General features: G+C 48.9%; 1 protein-coding gene across 4 annotated transcripts in view; it reads left to right on the plus strand.

The window, feature by feature from the left end:
* The window catches only part of Garnl3 (GTPase activating Rap/RanGAP domain like 3), a 139538-nt gene that overhangs the window by 79909 nt on the left and 37949 nt on the right, over positions 1 to 21680 (plus strand). For all 4 annotated transcript variants that reach the window (XM_033759268.1, XM_010613584.3, XM_010613585.3 and 1 more), the window contains 7 exons: positions 3215 to 3241; positions 7365 to 7440; positions 8186 to 8284; positions 10294 to 10397; positions 16920 to 17028; positions 19165 to 19210; positions 20015 to 20121. In XM_033759268.1, coding sequence (XP_033615159.1) covers positions 3215 to 3241; positions 7365 to 7440; positions 8186 to 8284; positions 10294 to 10397; positions 16920 to 17028; positions 19165 to 19210; positions 20015 to 20121 — 568 coding nt within the window. The remainder of the gene's footprint in view (positions 1 to 3214; positions 3242 to 7364; positions 7441 to 8185; positions 8285 to 10293; positions 10398 to 16919; positions 17029 to 19164; positions 19211 to 20014; positions 20122 to 21680) is intronic.

The following is a 21680-nucleotide window of genomic DNA, read 5'->3' on the forward strand; positions in this document are numbered from 1 at the left end:
TTTTTTTTTTTTTTTTTTTCGTTTTGGTACCAGGGATCGAACTCAGGACCTTACGCTTGCAAGGCAGGCGGGGTGCCACTGAGCTAAACTCCTGCCCCACTGTACAGATTCTTAATGCTTGCCTTCTTTGGCTCGGTGTGACCCCTCCGCCAACCCCAGAGCCCAGCCGTGCAGCCCTGGGCACTTCCCTCGGTCTCTTGCCACTGCACAGATTTCCCCTGGCAGAATCCAACTCTGTTCAGCCATCCCTGTCTGCTGCTCATCCACACAACAAAAGGGGACAAGAAGAAAGACCCAGCAGTGCTCTCTCGTCACTCTCATGGTTTTTTACCAAACAGAAGATGCTTTCATGCTTTCCCTGCAGTGGTGCTTTGACTTTCTCCCTGCCTCAGGGAACCCTTCATGAGCCTCCCAGTCCTGTGTTGTGTGAGTGGACGCGGGGGAGGCTGTGTCTCTGCTCAGGGTATTTCAGAGCTTCTGGTCCGGTGGGAGTCCTCAGAACAGGCTGGTGGTACAGAGTTCTCAGCAGTCACTGGCCCCGAGGATGAACAAACCCTGAACCAACTGCATTGCAAAGGAAGCATCTTCCCCACAGAGGAACTATTTAAAATGTTCTTTATCTGTTTTTGGCTGCAAAACTGTAGAAACATTTTTTGCAACCAACATCTTTCCAGAAGCAACGTGTGATTAAACTAGTTTTAAGTGGTTGGGGACACATGGGTGTCTGTGTATTTCCTCCTGCTTTCTTCCCTCCCAGTACTAGGGGATCAAACATAGGGGTACTAACCACTGAACTATATCCTCGGCTTCCCCCTGCAGCAGTGGGGATGGAGCTCAGGACATTGGGCTTGCAAGGCAGGTGTGGTGCCAGTGAGCTAAATCCCCAGCCCTCCTTTTTTTTAACTTTTGAAACATGTCTTGCTAAGTTGCCCAGGCAGAACTTCAATTTGTCATCCCCCTGCCTTGGCCCCATAATTACTTGGATTGCAGGTGTGTTTCTCTGTACCCTACTGTGGCTTCCTACCTCTATCCATCATCTTTGTTAGTGTGATGTGACTTTCCTAAATCTGTAGGGCTAAATATGAACTTTAAAACACACACACACACACACACACACATATATATATATATATATATATTCACTCTCTCCCAAGTCCCTTTATACACAAATACATTTTTGAAATCAGCACCAGCTCAATGATTAGGGTCATACCTTAATCATAAACAATGCCAGTAGGACTGTACACGGAAACAGTATTGGCTGGATATGGTGTTACACACCTGTAATCCCAGCACTCTGGGAGGCTGAGGTAGGAGGATCACAAGTTCAAGCCCATCCTAGGCAACTTAGCAAGTCCCTATCTCAGAATTTAGAAAGAGGGTATGGGTTCCGGGGATGTGTCTCGGTGCAGAGGCCCTGTGTTCAATCTCTAGTACTGAGGGAAGTGAGGGAGGAAGGAAGAGAAGAGAGGAAGGAAAAGAAAAAAACTGATTACTTACTGAAACTGTACTTTCCCGGGCCAAAATTTTAAACCAGGAACCAGCAAAAGAGTATCCAGCTGATGACTGACACATTCAGTAATGGGAATATTTTAAATACTTGTCAAGATACCCGGGACATTGATAAACCAGACTCATGGCAGGAGCACCCACTCCTGAGCCGACGTAACCTAAAACAAGGAACCAGAGAGATAAACACACCCTGACTGCTGGTGCCATCCATCCTGCCCCTGAGACCGCAGCCCCTGAGATCGAGCTCACTGGTGCAGCGGGGCCACAGAGAGCCCTCCTCACCAGGCCAGGGTGGGCAGCAGAGAGCTCAGGGCCGGCGCTGGCCGAGCTCCTGGCAGTGGAGAAGCTGACAGGTTTGTGCTTCCCTGACCTTTTCACTACAGCCAGCACAGAGGAGAGGAGCACTTCACTTGTGGGCAAAAGATCCCAGTCCTCTTTCCTGCCGCCTAGCCTTAGTCCAGGCCTTGACCGTGATTCTGAAGCAACGAAACTGCATCGCAGGAGGCAGAGATCATAAACTACGAAAGAGAGTTTTTCAATGAAATATGCAGTGACTGACAAATACAAAGACTCCCTGGTGTGAAGATGTGTAACAGTGTTCTTTTCCCAGAATCCAGAAATAACAAAGATGGCTGAGTTCTGTGTGAAGCTTCCTGGTAAATACAAGGGAGGCTTATATGTCTCATGCAGTTCTTTCAGCATCGCCAGGTCTCCAGCCAACTGGGCTCTGCTCCAGAGAGCCCGGGGAAGGAGGAGGGCGAGACGCCCGTCAGCCTCCTCGGCCTCCATGCTGGTCCTTGTCCTCTTCTCTCTATGCCACCCGGGGCTCACTGGGCTGTCCCTTCCCCAGCTCGTGTCACCTCTGATCTGCGTCAGGGCTTCTGGCTTTGGTGTCTGCTTATCAGCCAGCATCTACTTTCTCAGAAGTAGATTCCGGAAAAATGGGACTTTAGTATAATTAGTTTACAGATGTACAGAGTCCAAAAAAAAAAGTATACATCAGGAAAAGAAAACCTTGTATAAATATTTTAATACTAAATTCACTGAGACAAGGGACGAGTTACTTTTGGCCTCTAAAGTAACAAGAGGTGCTCAGCATGGTGGCCATAAGCTTCCATGCAACCTGCTGAAGTGTGTATGCATTTTTTTTGGCAGACTCTTGTATCTATGGAGTGACTGAGGACAGGAAGAAAGGGATTTGAAGGTTGATGAAGTCTCTGTTGTGTGTGCCAGGCATTCCATGCACACTCATCCTCTTACTCTCTCCAGGGCCAAGACAGAAGTTACCCCTGGACCCCAGCAAGGATTTAAACCCAGGACCCTTTATGGCTGCTGCCCCATGCCGCTGCTCTTAAGAGGGAAGCTAGGCCAGGGATTTAGCTCAGGGATGCCTCTGCCTGCCTCGCAAGTGCAAGGACCTGAGTTCAATCCCCAGTACCAAAAAAAAAAAAGAGGGAAGCCAAGTTAGAATCAGGCCAAAGGCGTAAAATCCATAACTCTCAGCTCCTGTGTTTGGTCATAGTCTTTTTTGTTTGTTTGTTTGTTTCCCAAAGAAAAACCCTGTAACCAACCTTGATTATTTTCAAAATGTCTTAACACAAAACATTGTGAATAAGCTGCAAGGGCTTTCACAGAAAGCCAGAACGAAGTGACCCCCGTAAGGTACAAGGTGAGGATGTAACTGTTGCGCTTCCCTTGGCAGGACTTGCTGGTTCTGGAAGAACAAGAGGTGAGTAGCTCTGTAGGGCCCTTCGCTCCCCAGCCCTGCCTCTTTGTCTGCAAATGTGCTTCCCCTTCAAGGAGAAGTCAGACCCCTCTGTGGGTCCACACAGGAGCACGGGCTCTTCTCAAGGTAAACTTGTGAAGCAGTGCTGTACAGTCGTACGCAAAAACGATCAGAGTCCTTAAATCTGCTTGGAAACATTCACGTGTCAACCTTGTGATCAGGGTGAGTAATGAGATTGTCATTTCCATCAAATTAAATTGGTCTGAGCCTTAGTAGCACTCTGGATACACAGATGCCACATATATTTGCATGGTTTTGTTCCCAGTTATCTTTATTTTTTAAAAAACTATTGATTTTCTAAACAGGTAACGAACAGAGAAATCTCCAAATATTATCAGTAGGCAGTGGTTAAATAAATGATGATTTATGCCTATTATGTCTCTCAGTAAATGGCAGTCACATTTGTCCAGTTGCTCGGGCCAACCTTGGTAAAGTCTTTAACGCACCCGTAAATAACACCATCGGCACATCTTGTTGGCAGCTCTTCATAAAATATCCCAAATCCAGCACTTCTCAGCGCCTCTACCGCAGCTGCTCTGGTGTGCTGACACCGCCCCTGTCTTCTCTCGCCTGGGCTGTGCAAGCCAGATCTGTTTCTCAATTTTTATTTCCTTACTAGGGGGATGTTTTGCTTGAAGCAGCAAGAGTCCCCTCTTATGATGCCTTGGGGAGGGTGAGCAATAGTCAGTAGCCTTCAGAGCCCAAGCGCTCCCATTTAATCCTGCAGCTTCTCAGCTGGAAACCATTGGCAGTGTTTTTCCTGATTCCAGCCTGTGCTAGCGGTGAACTATCAGTTGCAAAGATGGGCTGGATAAGAGTTAATAAACAAGACCGATGATTTTCCTGAAAAAGTAGCCATTTGGTAAAGTGGTGTCAGTGTCTCTAAACCTGTGCTTGCTTTGTCCACTGAGTAGAGAGGCGCCCGTGAGAGCACATGGCATCGTGTGCTATAGCACACACAGGGTGCGGCCACTGGGGGATCCCAGAGCACTGCCCAAACGAGAGTAACGGGTTACTGTTGAATAAGGCCAACCTTTCCCAGTTCCAACACATTCTTCAGCAATCATAGAGATTTTCCTTTCCCCTCATATTTCGTTTTTCATAGAAGGAAAGTACTTCCTAGCATATTGTTAATTCCCAAGAATGTGCCTGCACATTGGTTTGTAAATCATGTTGAGTACCATCTCAAGAAACTTAGAACGTAACATTTTTAGGTAACAAATACGACCTGTCAGCGCCCATGGATTCCCTCCAGCAGTTATCTCCCCTGGCATCCAGGTCTAATGTTGGGACCTCAGGAATCCTCTCCTTTCCTCAGAGTCCACTTGCAGCCAGCTTAGAAAGCACTGATAGTGTTTGGCTGAGTAGCTTGTTCAAATATGACCCTTCAGGGTCTGGGGTGCAGCTCGTGGTGGCGCATGTGCTGAGTGCTGTGCAAGGCCCTGGGCTCCATCACAGCACCAGGAAACAGCAAGCAGATACAAGCCAGGGCTGCCTTGGGAAACCTGGATATATACTCTCCCTCTCTGTGGGTGTCCAGGTAGCTGAAAGACTGCCATTCTGCCCAGTCTGGTCCCAGCAGTCTTTTCCGTTCTTCAGTCTGACCCCGACACGGCATGATGAAGGCTTAACGAGACCCTTACAACACCAGTTCTTCTGAATTCTCCACCCGAAGCAGGCGGGGTCCTCAGTAAGGACGCCCATAGTATAGTGCCAGTGTCAGAACAGCCTCATAGAGCTTTGAAAAGCTTTGGCCAGTGTCCCGGTGGCAGTGGGCCCCGTCTCTGCTGAGAGCTCTCGGCTACGCTCAACTCGGAGCTGTGCCGTGAACTGGCAAGAGCTAGAGTTCCTCTCCGGCCCCACCATGTACTCAGAACCAGCCTGGGGAAATCTCTCCATGCCCAGCCTCCCTGCCCTGTCTGTAAATAAAAAAGTGGGCTCCATGGGCTGTAGGTCCCCGCTAGCCCCAGTGTGCTGTTAGTTCCTCACTCGCGGCTCTGATGAGTGACCTGGTCCTTTAGTCCTCAACTCAGTGGCAGTCAGATCAGCAGGACCTGGTCATGGGCCTCCTAACAGCATCTTCATTTGCCCTCCAGTGCATTGGTTCTCAGAATGCAAACATCTGTTAAATACACTCTTGGGTCCCAACACAGACCTGCCAAATGGGAACCTCCGGGGAGGGACCCAGCTGTCTCTACGCTGAAGAGCCCTCCACGGGTCTGTTCAGCTTGGGGGTTACAGAGGGCCATCCTTAGCTTTTGAAGGGACGCCCAAGAATGGGAGCGATTCCAGCATGTAGGAGATAGGTAATTGCTGTTGTCACTTCCAAAATAGAGAAAGAGAAGTGGGAAGCCATGGAAACCAGTGGATACAAATTCCTGACAAAATTCTAAAGAATCAAAAACTGGTTTGTGAGGAAAAAGTGTCACATACAGACCGCAGGCGAAACCATACGAGTGGTTTCTGGCCATGTTGCTTCTTCTTTTCACTTGTTATGCACACAGTCACTTACACCATGAATATTTATTCATCCCCAAGGTCCTTGGGTACCCATGGTCAGCTCTGTGGATTCAACAGAAAGCAAAACATATGTGATCCCTGCTTCAAAGGCTTGTGTTCAGACTGATAGGAAAGCTTTAGAAAGTGCTGTGAGGAAAGTGAATGAGTGCTCTGGCTGAGGGTGACCATGAGGGTGGCTGGCTTTACATCAGAGACATCAGGAAAGGCCTCTCTGGAAATGATCATTTGAGCTGAGATCTGTATCATGGGGAAGAGCAGCTACCGTGGGAGCTGGGGGAAAGTTCTGGAGGAGTCAGCTAGGAGTGTCTTCCCTTTCTTACCTCTGTGGATAGAACTGCTGTCACTCATGGGTGGGTGTCTGCCTCATGGGAAAATATTAGAAGGGCAGACTCTGGGATCCCTTCAGCTTCTTAACTCTCCCAGGTCCAGTTTTCCTGAGTCCTAGCATTCTGCTCTGACCTCCCTCCACTGGCTCGCTGGCCAGGGCCCCCAAGCACTTTGTCCCTGGTCTGTCCCTCCCCACTGACCACCAGAAATCCCCCCACCTATTGGTGAACCAAACGACCTTGCAGAGGTCAGTTCTCTTCCAGCAGTGAATTTCTTTTCACTGTGAAATACTTCAAGCATGCAAAAAAAAAGTGTAGAGAACAATGCAGTGAAAATCTGTAAACCCACAACCCAACTTCAAGAAAGAAAACATTAAGCATGCAGTTGAGAAGTCCTGACCCTGGCCCTTTTCCTGGCTCTTCCCTGTCTCCCTAGCTGATATCTCACGTTTGGTGTTTGTCATTTCCACAGGGCCAGGGTCTGTTAACCTGGCATTTAAAGTTGAGGATGGTAGACTGCACATTTGTACTAACTACTGCTTGCTTGGCTTGCTTTTTTATTTTTTAATTTTTCCACATCTGCTTTGTGACTTGTTCAGATTAAATATCTTTAGGAATTGGGGAAAATGAGCTCTTAGTATAAATTGCCTACAATTTCCACTTCTATTTCTAAAAGAGTCCACAAGACATCAGCCTAAGATTGTTAGGTTAGGCTTTGAATCACAATTAGCTCTCCTTTGCCGGCTGGCTTTTGGACTTGTTGATGAGTGGATTAAAAGATGGTACCGGTCCCACATTGCTGTGGCCATGTGCGTGTTGCACTGTCTTGTCCCAGAATGGACCTGAAACCCCACAGATGCCATTAGAGATTAGATTACGGGTGAACAAACACATAAAAGCGTATTATCTGTCAGCCATGAAAACCTAACTAACATAAAGAAATGAGCTGGGCATGGTAGTGCACACCTGTCATCCCAGCTGCTTGGGAGGCTGGGGTGGGAGAGTTGCAAGTTGGAGGCCAGCCTGGTCAATTTAGCGAGATCCCACCTCAAAATAAATAATAAAGGAATCATCAGTACATTGGTTAACACTAGAATCCCCCAAACATCCGTTCTGGTGACTGGAGTGGTCCTAAATAATGAACAGCATGTCTCAACTATTTTTTTCTCTGATGGCAAAAGTGACTTTTTTTAAAATCCTCTTTTTTTGTCTGTTGAAAGGGCTCTGTGAATTTCAAGTTTGGGGTTCTTTTTGCCAAAGATGGACAGCTCACTGATGATGAGATGTTCAGCAACGGTGAGTGGGCTCTTCTTTCTACTGATGGAAACCTCATCCCTTTCACAGTCAAAATTCAACTCATTTGTTGGTTATGATGGTACATACCTATAATTCCAGCTGAGGCTGAAGCAGGAGGATCACCACAAGTTCAAGGCCAGCCTGGAGGACATAGCCAGACCCTATCTCACCACTTCCCCAAAACTGAACTATCTGTTGAGTTGAAATTTTTAATCCAAATTGATACTTATGCAAAACTTCATGATAAATTTTATAGGCCATTTGGGTTTCATTTATCTGGCAAATATTTGCTAATCAATCACCTAATTTCTACCAGTCCCTGCTCTGGGCACTAGAGATACAATCTAAGTGGAAAAGCATATAAATATGGAAAAATTTGCTTCTGTAGATCTCAAAATCAGTGGTTGTTATGATTGGGAGAATTATAACACAGTGTACTCTCCGTGATCCATAGCACTTTCCAGGTTACTGTTCACTGTTAATGGAGGCAGAAATAGCATTTTCACTCCCCCATATTCAACGCCTGTGTCCTGGCAGTGTGAAGGTTGGTATTTTCCTTTCCTCGGATTCCTCAGAATTGTGAACTCCCCATGTCCCCAAGAGGGAAATGTGACTTCAACCTGTTTGCCTACTTACTGCACACATCGGTGGTGTCTAATTTTCACATGCAAGAATTCAGTGCACAGATAGAAAATGAGGATTTGCTGACACTCACACCTTCTGCATACTTTACCTCTCCCTACAGAAATTGGAAGTGAAGCTTTTCAAAAACTTTTAAATCTCCTGGGTGACACAATCACTCTTAAGGGCTGGACAGGCTACCGCGGCGGTCTGGACACCAAAAGTAAGCCTGTCTCTTGATTTGTTCTGTTATTTTTGATAGAATGTGTTAGTTGGGCCGAACTGTGCTTGAATTTATATCCAAGAAGATGGACCAGAGACTTTTGGAGGGAAGTTGAGCTTCGTGCCCAGCCTGACATGGGTCCCTGGACACCTTTGGGCCCTCAGAGCCTCCGGGAGGTGGCAGGACTCCTAGTCTGCATGCACTGCCTGCGGACATTCCCACTTTCACAGCAGTAGTCCCAGAGGATTGTATTGCCTTGTGGCACCGGAGCCAGTCTTTCAGTGTACTCTGACGTTCACACAGTATGATCTCCAGTTGGCCCTGTCATTCAGCAGCACCTGGCTGAACTTGCTGTTGAGCTCCCTCTGTGTCCCAGGACTGTGCTGGGCTCTGCGGACATAGAGTGATGAACCTGCCTCTCTAGAAGCCTGGCGTCCGCTGGACAGCATCAGTATTAAACAGATAGCTGTCAAGTGGTTACCAAGGAATGCTTGGGGAACTGGAAGTACAGAGCACCCTCAGGGCTTTTGCTGAATCTGAAGGATTAGGCGAGGTGGTGATGATGTTCCTGAGGAGGGAGAGGGAGTGATGTAGGGGGAGCCTCAGAGTGAGAGGAAAATCTGCAGAGATAACATCTGCGAAGTCCTGAGAAGCAAAGAAGGACCTTTGTAGCTGGAGGGAGCAGGGGTGGAGAAGGGGAGCTGGGAGATGCTGCCACCAGGAGTTTGAGGTCACACTGGGTGCTATTACGTAGTGGAGCCAGGAGACCAGGTTGGCGCCTTGGGCAGCAGCTGTGTGGAGAGTAGTGTGGAGGGAGCAGGGAGAGGGACCATGGACGACACACTGCCTCAGAAGGCTGGCGGAGAGAAAATGCGCTAATTTGAGATCTTTTCCAGGGCAGAGGCTGCAGGATCTGGGCTCCATTAACAGTGAGGAGAAGGAACCCAGATGCAGGACCCACACTGGTCCTGGGGTAGCCAGTGGGGGGGTGCAGCATTGCAACCTAGAACATTTAAGGGAAGCGTTGGGTTCTGAGAGGCAAAAGCAGATGAGATCACAGGTTCACACTGGGAGTCTCTTGGGCCGTCATGTCTCTGAGCAGCATCTCTAGCTCTTGTGCTTCTACTCTTGACCTTTTGATCATCCAGGCCTGGGGGAAAGTCGGGCAACGGTGTGAGGCTTCTTTGGCCCAGATGTGACAGGCTTCAAACCCAGGTGCCCTTACCTACCCTCTGGGAACCTCTCCGCAGCCCACACTGGCATCATTTCCTAGGTTCCGAGTTGGAAGCAGCGTGTGAGAATTATACCGGAAGTGGCTTACCTGACGAGTGCAGGGATGGAGGGTTGGGCCCAGCCTCCCTCCGTCTGTGCGTGCATGGGGTGAATGCAAGGCCCTCACCTGGTAGCTGCCCCCATCCTCCCCAGTGGGATCCTGACTGCCACCCACCGAGCCGCGCTGTGGGCAGGCTTCCTCACATCCCTGGGAGTTAGATGTGAAATTAAGAAACAGAGGCCCAGAGAAAGGTGAGGTAACCTGCCAAAAGTAACCCAGTTAATGAGAACTTGAGTCCAAGTGCACCTAACTCCAGAGCCCTTGCTTTTACTCTCTGTGTGGTTCTGTAGAAATATCACTCCCTTTAGCTTCGGGGCCGTAACGTCTGTGCCATGTTGAGTTGGTTCCCTCCGTGCACCCACAGCAACTAGAAGTCGAGGAATTAGCACACGCTCTCCTCCTCAGACCAGACTTCCGATCTCTGTTCTGAGGCCAGGCATGAATCCGACAGAGAGGGTATCTAGAGGGAAGGGGCCTGTCCACGCACGGGGAGGGGCCTCTTAGGAAGTAGGCAGTGACACTCGAGCGCTCCCCTGTTACTTCTCCTGGGGTGGACAATCAGAAAGATCTGTGAGAATATACTGTGTGCTGTATTTCCCTTCATCTACAAATAAAACTATTTCCATGTCATCTCAGAATTCTCTCTCTCCATTAAACGCCCACATGTATCTTACAGATGACACCACAGGGATACATTCGGTTTATACCGTGTACCAAGGGCACGAGATCATGTTTCATGTTTCCACCATGTTGCCATATTCCAAAGAGAACAAGCAGCAGGTAGGTGTGACCACAGGCTCTTGGAGAATACAAACCATCCGCAGTAACCAAATGGGGAGAGACCGTCATAATGATCTCATAGAACTGGAGACTGTATGTTACTTTGTGAGCTTAATTCTAGTTACCAGTTTAGGGACGATTTTTATAGTTTGTATATGTGAACTGTCAGTAAGTCTTGGGATGCTCTATTCTCACTAGTGCTGTCACCGTAAAGAAATGAAAGGTCAGGGTTATTCTGTGTGTGTGTGTGTGTGTGTGTGTGTGTGTGTGTGTGTGAACACATGTATATAATGGAGGGTTATAGACTTGTATTAGTCAATGCTATATTGCTACAACAAAATACCTGAGGCTGGGTACTTTATAAAGAAAAGGTTTGTTCAACTAACCATTGTATAGGCTCAAAAACATGGAATTGGTGTCTGCTTGGCTCTGCTGAGGGCCTTGGGGTGGATGGTATTACAGTGACTGGTGCAGATGAAACCCCACAGCAAGACAGGGCAAGTGAGATTTGCAGGGAGCACCATTCTCATCTATAACAGCCTGCTCTTGTAGGACCCAAGAGAGCAAGAATGAACTCCCGTGAGGAAAGCATTAATACCCCTTAAAGACTTCCTTACCTCCCACTAGGCTCCACCACTTGACAACAGCCCACTAGGGACGCATGCTCAGCCACAGCACAAGACTCCCAGGACTGTTTGGTACATGTTGCCTTTTCTCGGTGACTTCTTTCAACATGCCTCTGTCTCGTCAGTGAGGCTCTCTGGGATGTAAAGTCAGTGGCTCCCCACAGTGCTTGGTGCACACTGATGTTCAGGTGAGCACAGGGAGCTGACACCAGCTGTCTGTATGGGCTGCGCCACCCTGGGAAACTCCCTGGGGGCCCTGGGCCCCGCCAGGGCTGAGCCCTTTGCAGGGGAAATCTTCTCACTTGGTGGAATTTACAGGCCGCTGCCTTTTGAGGGATTTGGGGGTTTACATTTAGACTTTTATGAGATTCTTATCACTTTCTACACATTGACAGCATCTGTATAAATAAATGTCACTAGCATGAATGGACAGTTCAGCAAATATTTGTGAGAAATAGGAATCTAGAGAGAGTGTGTGTTAGGGATAAGGATGTGTAATTTCTATTCCAACAGAACAGAAACACACACACACACGCACACACACACACACACACACACACGCACAAAGACGCAAAGCAGATTCATGGGCCAGGGTGCAGGGTCACCATGGTGGGATGCGGAGATGGGGGGCGAGGGGGCTGGGACAAGAAAGCTGGTGCCATCTGGTGGTTTGAAGGCTGGAGTAAGGAGCCAGCAGGCTTTCTGGGAGGCTGTGGAGACCCCCTAGAGGCCTTAAGCCTGGCCCAGTTACGGAAGGAGAACTCCAGTGAAGGACAGGCTGGGCCAGGAAGTGCATAGGCCCAGGAGGCCCGTGTGTGGCTGAGACGCACTGCACTGTTGGCAGGCATCCTCTGTGTGGGTGAGAGCTGCAGGCCTCACCTCCCGATGTGCCAAGTTTGTAGGCTCTTGAGATCCCGTGGAGAGACCACACCGGGCTTGCCGATCATTGTGAATTTTGTTGACCTCGTGCATTTAATGATAGCATCCAAAAATTTCCACTGAGGCCAAGGATTTAATTCAGTGGTTCCGCTGCCTGCCTCGCAAGTGCGAGGTCCTGAGTTCGATCCCCAGTATCAAAACAAAACAAAACAAAATTCCATTGACACATTTTACAATATCGGCACCAGCTTTTTCAGCACCCTCTATTTATCAAAATTGCCCATGCCCTATGGCATATGGGGCATTAGCCACAGAGACCTGAGGGACAGACATGCCAGTTCAGCCTCTGTCCTATTCAGAAGTCTTTCTCTTTGAGAGAATCATTGATGACCTTATCTATTTAGGGAAGCTGTCAGCATAGCAGGGTGCAGCAGCAGCATTCACAGGGCACTGGGCTACTCCCAGATGGTCCTGCTCTTCCCCATACCTGGGCTAGCATGGGTTCCCTAGCCCAGCATCAGTAGGTAAGAGAAAAACAAAGTTATAAAATTTCTGTCTATTACCAGGACAGTAATGCAGGTGAGAAGAGAGACGAAGAAATGCAGAACGATAGTGCATGCTAACAGAGCTTAATCCTGAGGTCAGTTGGTCAGCACCTCCCTCCAGCCCCAGTTTCTTAGGGCCCTATGGTAACTGCTAGAAAGTTAGGGGTCAGCCTAAGTCCTACAGTCTTGCTGGCTTTTTGACCCACTCACATCTGGAGCACTAGCAGAACTGTCCTCCTAGCCACATCCCAGGTACGATTTAAACAAGCATGCTTTCACAAAGACTCCGCAACTCCTGGCTTATAGGGTGTGATACGACAGTAACTTCAGTCTCTGTTTTCCCAAGGAGACAAAGGGGCCAAAGGAGGGTGTCATGTCAGCCTTTCTGGGGACTCATCTGCTTCCTGGTGCCGCCCCGACCCAGATGTGCCGCTGACATCTGGGCTCCATACACTCCCCACCCTCACACGGCACTTAGTTCCAGATGAAGGCACAGGCTCTGTCCTCGGCCCTCAGCCAGATGAATACACACTGCACACATCGCTGCGCCCCGTGGCTCAGTCCTAGGTCCTCTCGTCTTGTCTGAACATTCTGTCCCTTCCTGGGTCTCCTCCACAGGCCTGGTGACTTTCCTTGCCTTTGACATTCCAGCGCCACCTACTGTGACCCCCTCCTGGGCTGGCACCTCCCCTCCAGGTCTCTGCTGCTCCTCGTGTTACCAGGCAGGGGTGGTGGAATCCTTTTGTAGCTTTTCTCCCTGTCTTATTCGGTCTGTCAGGAAATCTACTGCCTCTGCCTTCAAAATGTGTCTAAAGTCAGATCATCTGTCACACTCCCCAAGCCACCGTCACCTCTCGTCAGTTAAGTGTATTACGCGTGCGGTAGCTTTCCTCTGGCCTCCATGCCTTTCCCCTGTCCGGACAATCGGCTTCTCAACCCAGTAGCAGTCAGGTCCTGCTGGACTCGAGGTGTCTCACACGACCTGCCTCCCGTCTCTCGTACACTACCGCTGCCTTCTCTGCTGTGCTCCTGCCACATGGGCTTGCCTTCCTGTTCCTCTGTCACCCGATCCTGTTTCTCCCTGGGCCTTGTGTTACCCTTCCCACCGCTGGGAGCTCTTCCCCCAGATCTGCGCGGGCCCCTCTCACCACCGCAGACCTCCTCAGACCTGCTCAGATCTAAATGCAGCCCCAGACCACCGTCCAGCCCAGCAGGCTGCTCCCCTTTTCTGTAGCAGTTCCTCCTGTTGTTCAGCTTACGGATTAGTTTATGGACCTGTGTGTTCCACTTCCTGTGTATTCTTTGGGGGCCTCCCCTGCCCGAGTGCAAGGGCAGGGCTTTTAGTCTTTGTTCCTGTCACAGAGTAGCAGCGCAGTAATATTTTTTAAATATATAAAAGCATATTGAAATATAGCTCATGTGCCATACCATTTACTCTCTTGAATGACCAAGAGTTTTTAGTATTCTAACAAGATTTTCCAATTATCACAGTCAATCTTAGAACATTTTTATTAGAGCACAGATACACCTCCTTCCCCTTACCTGTCCCCACTCTGCCTTGATGACCATGGATCTTCTCACTCGCGTGCATGCGTGCTCTCTCTGTCTCTCCCCTCCCCACTCTCTCTTTGGATTTGCAGCCAGGGATTTGTCTGAGTGGTTCTGCTGCCTGCCTCTATGGATTTGCATGTTCAGGACCTTTTGTATAAATGAAATCACAACATATAGTCTTTTCTAACTGGCTTCTTGAGTTAGCATATTTTCAAAATTCATCAGTATTATAGTAAGTGCTTCATTCCTTTTACTTGCCGAACAATTTTCCATTGTATGGATATGAAACACATTTTGTTTATCCATTTGCCAGTTATTTTTATTGTGGTACAAAAAAAAAGCAACGCATAATGTAAAACCTCCCATTTTCGCCCAGGTGATGTGGCAGTTCAGTGGCAGTGAGTCCATTGGCTATGGTAGGCACCCATCCCCACCATCCGCCTGCAGAACTTTTTACTTCCTCAGCCAGAAGCCCTGCACTCATTAAGTGATGGCTCCGCATTTCCTCCCCTGCGAGCTGATGGCCACCATTCTACTTCGAAAGATTTTTATTACTTGGTGTCCCTCACATGTTCTTCTGTGTCTGGCTTACTTGACTGAATATGTGTCCTCAAGGTTCATCCGTGTTGTCGCATGTGTCAGGATTTCATTCCTTTTTAAGGCTGAATATTATTCCATTGCGTACAAACCCCACATTCTCTTTGTTCATCCATCTGTCAGTGGATACGGGGCCCTTTTCACCTTTTGGCTGTCACCGTGGATAGGTACACAAATGGTTGGATCCTTGCTTTCAGTTCTTCGGGGTGTATACCCAAAGGCAGCACTGCTGGTAAAGCTACATTTAACACTTCGAGAAATCGCCATGCCATCTCCATCGTCCACAGCAGCCGTGCCATTTTACACTCCCACCACCAGCACCCAAGGGCCAGGTTTTCCTGGCTCTCGCCAGTGCTGGGTTAGTTTGGATAGCTGTCCAAGTGGGTGTGCGGTGCCATCTCGTTTTGGCTTGCATTTCACCACCCATAGCGATGTGGAGTATCTTTTTGTGTGTGTATTGTCCATGTATATGTCTCCTTTGGAAAAATATCTTTGTCTTATGCCCTGCGTTAATTATTTTTTGTCACTGAGTAGTAGGAGTTTATAGATCTGGGTATTAGCCCCTCGTCACATACATGCTTTGCAAACGCTTTCTGCCTGCCGCTCTCCACTGGTCTGTCTTTTTGTTGTTGTTGTTGTTATTGGGGATCAAACTCAGGTCCTTGTGCTTTCAAGTCAGGTGGCAGAACAACTGAGCCAAATCCCCGGCCCCTCCACTGGTCTGTCTTTCCACTCTATTGATAGAGTCCCTTGATGCCAAAAAGCTTCAAATTTTGATAGAGCCCAGTTTATCTTTTTGGTTGCATGTGCTTTTGATTTCTTGAATATCCAAGAAATCATTACCAACAATAAATACTATTTTTACTTTGATGGAATTGAAGTTACTCAAAGCTCTATAAACTTTAGTTGCTTCACTGGCAAATCGGGAATGATTCCCATAATTCCCATATGAATCATTCAGGGACCTGCTCTACAGGACTTAAAGGGCAGAAGAGAGGCTGGGGGAGCAGGGGCAGAAAACATCACTATGCAAAACAAAAAAGTAGAACCCCCAAAAGAATGGCATCAGAAAAATGTTGTGGGCTTCAAGGACAAAAAGATGACATCTGAAAGATCAGGGAGGCTTCCTAGAGGAGGTGTCTTTTGCCTGGGCTTAGACAGATGGCCACTTTTAAGATACTCAGAAATCAGAAGCTAGGTAAAGTAAGTTGAGTAGTCAAGGCTCCTGTTGACTTATTTCTTGCTATGGTAACGACCCCCTCCTGAACTTAGCAGCTGAGATCACCCGGCTCATGGTCTCTCATGGTTCTGTGTGCTGACTGGTCCCAGAGCACAGCTTCCACTGTCCCCATCAATTGGTGGCCACTGAGCTGGACGAGGACAGCTGCCCTCCCTGCTCCATGCAGTGTCAGGGTCTCCCAGTGGCCTCTGCCTTGGCCTCCCTGTGGTTTCTTCCCCCATCTCTGCAGCACAGGGGCTGACTTCTGACATGGGGCTCAGGCTTCCCAAAAACACATGCCCTGAGAGAGAGGTGACAGAGCTGCTCCTTCTAAGGGCTGGGCTGGGGGCTGGTCTAGGGTGAGCTTGCTACAATTTGTCCACTGCTGCAGTATTCAGTCAGCAGTAACAGTCAAGGCAGCAGCCTAGAGCTGAGGACACCAGGGATGCAGAGGAGCCCCGAGTCATTGTGTTTGACCAGGGGCCTAGAACGGGGGTCAGCAAACTGTGACCCATGGGCCACAGCCAGCCATGCCTGCTTGTTCATGCATTGCCTGCGGTTGCCTTTGCACTCTAGGAGCAACCTCGTTGTAAAAAGACCTCCTGGTTTGTAAAACTGGAAAGATTCTCCATCTGGCCCTAGTAGAAAAGTTCTAGGCCCTTATAGAAAGGATCTCTGGGAGATCATTTGGAAAGGTGAGCTGGAATCAAATTAGGCAGGACTGTGACTCATCAAGTGTACTCTTTAGTGTTAGCTAGGGCAGGCGGGAGATGCGTTTCAGAGATAGAGCGCTTGCCTCTCATGTGCTGGGAGGCGGGAGCAGGGAGGGAGGAACCAGCTAAGGTGTTCATAAAATGCATCTTTGGGGCCCCTCCCAGGAATTCTCAGGAGACGAAGCTTGCTGACAAATGCTGAGGCTAGTTCAGTAACAGTGGAAGAGAATGGAAGCCATCAAGGAGGCCTCAGAGACACGGGGAAGTGCAAGTCAGGAACGCCAAGGCCATCCGAGGGTCAGGGCTCCCGATGGCCACTGTGGTCTGTCATGCTGCGTTATGTGTTTTAACTGTTGGAGTGATCTCAGTGATGTCATTTATGTTCCTCCCAGGTGGAAAGGAAGCGCCACATTGGAAATGATATCGTCACCATCGTGTTCCAGGAAGGAGAGGAATCTTCTCCAGCCTTTAAGCCTTCCATGATCCGCTCCCATTTTACACGTATCCTGGGCCTCTGCATATGTTCCCGTTCAGCACCCTCATTGGGCTTCAGAGGACTTCCATGACCCACACGCGATACCTGACATTTTTGAACTGCTAGAGTCTGCTTTAGAATTGAGAGTCTGCCGCCACTTTTGAATTTTTCCTAATTATTGCATGTTTCCCTCTTCCTCCCTCCATCCACTGGGAGTAGTGAATGGATTAACTCAGAGAATCCTTTTATTTTTTTTGGTACCGGGGATCAAACTCAGGACCTTGTGCTTGCGAGGCAGGCAGCGGCACCACCAAGCTAAATCCCTGTAACTCAGAGAATTCTTGATTTCCAAAATATCTTGCAGTCTGTGAAATGAAGGGAACTTCCTACCATCTGTCAATAATAAATGAATTAGAGGAATGGCAGGTAGCAAATGAATCCCCAGAGAAATTTGCTTTAGATATAAAAATTTCCATGTTAAAATAAAAAGCCAAAATAATTTGCCCTGGTTGAATGCTACATAACCACTTGAACTTTGAAAATTGATAGACTTCAGGAGATTTTTTATTTGCTTCGCCTGATCCCTGTTCAGCTCTTAAAGTCAGCAAATTCCCAGGTTGGGGCTGAAGTTCCCTCCAGGGTCAGAGCCCAGCTCAGCCCGACAGCCGTGAGGTATGAACTCAGCCAGCCCCGCAAGGTAGTCGTGGCTTCCTCAGGGTCCCCCCATGACCCTGAGGTAGAGCCCAAAGGTGATGGCTCCACAGGTTGTCTGCAATAGACATTTTCAAAATCACTTCTCATCAAGTTACTCATAATCCCCAGAGACCCAGTAAAAATGTTCGGAGAGAGGAGCCCTGTGACTCATGCATCTGGAAATAGGTTGCTCTCTACATTTTGACTTGTTCCTTAAAGCCTAACGATGCAGCATATAAGTAAGTACTTAAAAGTTAAGATGCCAGGGTTGGGGATTTAGCTTAGTGGTTCCACCACCTGCCTCGCAAGCATGAGGTCCAGAGTTCGATCCCCCATATCAAAAAAACAAACAATAAAAGTTAAGATTGCCAAATGTTTTCCATGAGACTAGGAAACAAAATGGATATGCATCTGCACCTGAATGCTGATTTTCTTCTTCATCCGTGCTTGCTGGGTTGAAGACTGGTGATGTTTCCTCTTTCCTGCAGTGGTTCCCACAGAACAGGAAGCCTAACTTCTTCAAGTGCAGTGCAGAAGAGGAAGCGAGGTGACTCTGTGACTGTCCTTTAGGGTTTCCCTCGCTTGTGAGTTTGATACAGGGTTTGACACAGTTGTTTCTGGAAAGGGACCAGAGGATAGCTATCCACGGAGATTCATTCCACTGAGCCCAGGATTGGGAGCACTGAGGGCGGATGGCTTCACAGCCAGCTGGGCGAGGGCGGTGGCAGGGTAGGGAAGAGCGGGAAGAGGGTGGCTGCCGGGGATGGTTGTGCTGTTTGGTTTTTTATCTTTTAAGAGCTTTATTGAGCTATAACTCACATACTGTATAATTTACTGTGAGTGAGTGTGTGTGTGTGTGTGTGTGTGTGTGTGTGTGTGGTGCTGGGGATGGACAGGCCCTCACCCATGCTGGGCATGCACTCTACACTGAGCCACACCCGCAGCAATCATGCTATTCTGGATGTGGCAGGCTGTAGCCCAAGCAGAGTAGACTTTGCTTAGAAGCCACCACCAGCCATTGGTTTGTTCTGTTTGTTTTGTCTACCAGAGCCAGAAGGAGCGAGAGAGAAGGTATACAGTGGCAACGTTTACATTTGCTTTCCCTCTTGAGATGTGTGAGATGAAATATGTGACTAATCCCATGTTGGGATCTTGTTTGTATTTCCAGGCAAGGGATGGCTCTTTCTGCTCGGTTGGCTGCTTAGTTGTTTAGCGTCTTTCTTCATGTTGCTTTCTGACAGCTTCGGAAGTTTGCCCCTTCCCAGCAGACATGCACACAGACACTAATCCTAGTCACAGAACCCTGGCATGCACCCTCCTGGCCTGTCTCCTTGAAAAAGTCTGTCCCGGCCCACAGCAATAAGTGTCCCCACCGACGGCCAAAGTAATTCTGTCCAGAGTTTTTGAAGCACATGCTGTTAATTGTGAGCATCGGGGCTGTGGATTAATTTCCTTGACCATTAGCACAGATATCTTTGCCTTAGTGAGATATGACCGACAAAACGACAATTACAGGTGGGTGATGACCTTGTCTGACTCTCATCCTAATATTTACATGTTAATGTGGCATTGATTGTGTGAGGCTCCTGGGGTACAAACTTCCCGACTGACTTACAGGAGTAATCTCACCTTGACAAGTGTTCTTCAGGCTCACCTCTCTTCAGGGAAGATTTGCTCCATGGAGCCGTCCCAAGGGTCAGGGTTACTTTGATTTTTGTTGTTGTTGTACTTCATGTGGGACAAGCTTGATATGTTTGATCTTGGCTTTCTTTTCTGGGCTTCTGCCTTCCCCATTTATCCTTCTGTTCTCAAAACTTAAGCTGTCTAAAAGTGTCATGACAGTGTAGAAGACCTTGAAATTTCACCAAATAGATTTGGGTGTGAATCCTAGCCCTGTCGTTTACTGATTTTGAGGCTTTGCAAAAGGGTTCATCTCCTCAGAGGCTTAGGCCTTGTGTAGGATGAAGGTAAATGCTACCCACCTGACAGCTTTGGTGAGAGTCCAGTCAATGCCAAGTGGTAAACACCAAGCGCACTGCCCAGCATGCAGTGGGTGGGCGGTGGTGGCCAATGCTATTCCCCCGGGGACCTTGTCCACAGATCGGTGAGTTAGACAGACCACAAAGGACTCGGAGCGACTCAGCCTCTGCCGTACAAGTACACTGAGTAAGCTGGAAAGGAGGCCTCGATGGTGGCCTAGGGTCCTACTGTGGGACGAGTGTTCCTGACACACCACATAGGCAGCTGTTCACAGTGACAGGCAAGATATCAGTGACCTTTAAACAGAAACCAACTGATTCTGGAATGCTCTCTACATAGGCTGAAAATATTTTCAGAGGAAAGTGTACCACTCTTTGGCCCACCCTTGCCATCCCCGCCGGTGTTTACAGACCACGAGGAATTCAGGGACTTTCTGCTGGTGAAATGTAAGTCTCCACTTCAAAATATCTCTGTGACTTGTTCTGTGTCAGAACGCACTTCCTTGCATCCCCGTGGCACCCTGCATGAGGTCCTTGTTGAAGCAGTCTGTGTTCTGTCAGCTCTTTACCCAACACATACTCCAGGCTTTCTCCTGGGTCCGCATCTCCACCTGCCTCCTCCTCCTGCCCACCTGCCTTGCACTTTTGTACCCTCATCCTGTCATAGCCATGGGGACCCCAAATTTACCTTTCTGCCCCGGGTTCTGGGACAGCCGTCCTGAATCTCTGTACAAGAGTGTACCTGTCTGACAGAGAGGGATGAGGTGGGGAAAGCTTGATTACGATACAGGCTTAGGAGTGGGGAGGGCATTGTATGAAAGACAGATTAAGACACAATGGGAATGGGATCCCACTTGCCCCGGGCCTCAGTAGCCTCCCTCAGGATACCTTGCATCTGACTCAAGGTCCCTATCTTCTGAACACAGAGCCCTGCCACACGCCTTCCCAGAGTGCCCTTGTTATTCCTTCTGAAGGCGTAGGGAAGGATTGTCTCCTTGGTGATCAGAAACAAGCCACTTGGTGTCATCCACTGGAGGCCCTTCATGGAGCCCCAGCCTGCCAACCCCGAGGTCCTGGCAGCCACTCAGCGCATGCCCTCTGTGGAGAGACTGGCTTTAGCCTTCTGCCAGGCATGCTGGGTGCTGCAGCTACTCTACTGGCTGCCTCCCATCTCCTCCCACCCACATACAGTCTGCCTAATTCTGACGCTGTTGCCATGTGGTTTGGGAACAGTTGGAAAAGCTTCTGTCCTCCCCTCTGAGTCTGTCATGATCACCTGGCCTGAAAGTGGTTCTGAGTCCAGAACCAGTCTCAGTCCTCCTAGGATGGACTGGCCAAGGCCAACCTTCAGGCCAGGGCAAGACAGACCCGCTGTCCCTCCTTTGCCTTAGTCTGTCCTTCACAGCCCTGTGTGTGAATCCTCCCTTGACAATCACAGAAGGCTCCTGCGTCTGTGTATCCATGCATCCGGCCCTTGAAGGGATCCGTGTCACCCAACTCCAGTCTTAGCCAAGCCCTGGGTTACCACTCTTCCCTCCAGCCCCTTGCGGAGGTCTCCATTTTCTTCCCACCCTTGTCCTGGGATGGAGCCGAGAGGGGCCGCATGGCCAAGGCTCCTTGTGCATCACCACTGGCCCCTAGAGTCACCTTCTGCACTTTTTCTTTCTTCTTCTTTTTTTTGACGGGAGATCAAACTTGGGACCTTGCACTTGCAAAGCAGGCGGCAGAACCACTGACCTAAATCTCCGGCCTGCCTTCTGCACTTTAACCCACACAAGTCCCCTTCTGGGGTTGGGAGCAGCACACGCTGCAAATCACTTCAGAAGAGAATGACCGTCTCTTCCTTTTCACTGTCTGCACACCGTATTTCAAATGCTGGAGGGGCCTGACTCGCAAGTGCAAGGTCTCGAGTTCAATCCCCGGTACCAAAAAAAAAAAAGAACTCAAATGCTGGAATAAGGGTCCCACACGCAGATGCCCAGAGCAGTGGGCAGGAAGAAGTGAGT

This window comes from Fukomys damarensis, unplaced genomic scaffold (assembly GCF_012274545.1).
Source record: "Fukomys damarensis isolate Sample0158 unplaced genomic scaffold, DMR_v1.0_HiC HiC_scaffold_36, whole genome shotgun sequence".
NCBI lineage: Eukaryota > Metazoa > Chordata > Mammalia > Rodentia > Bathyergidae > Fukomys > Fukomys damarensis.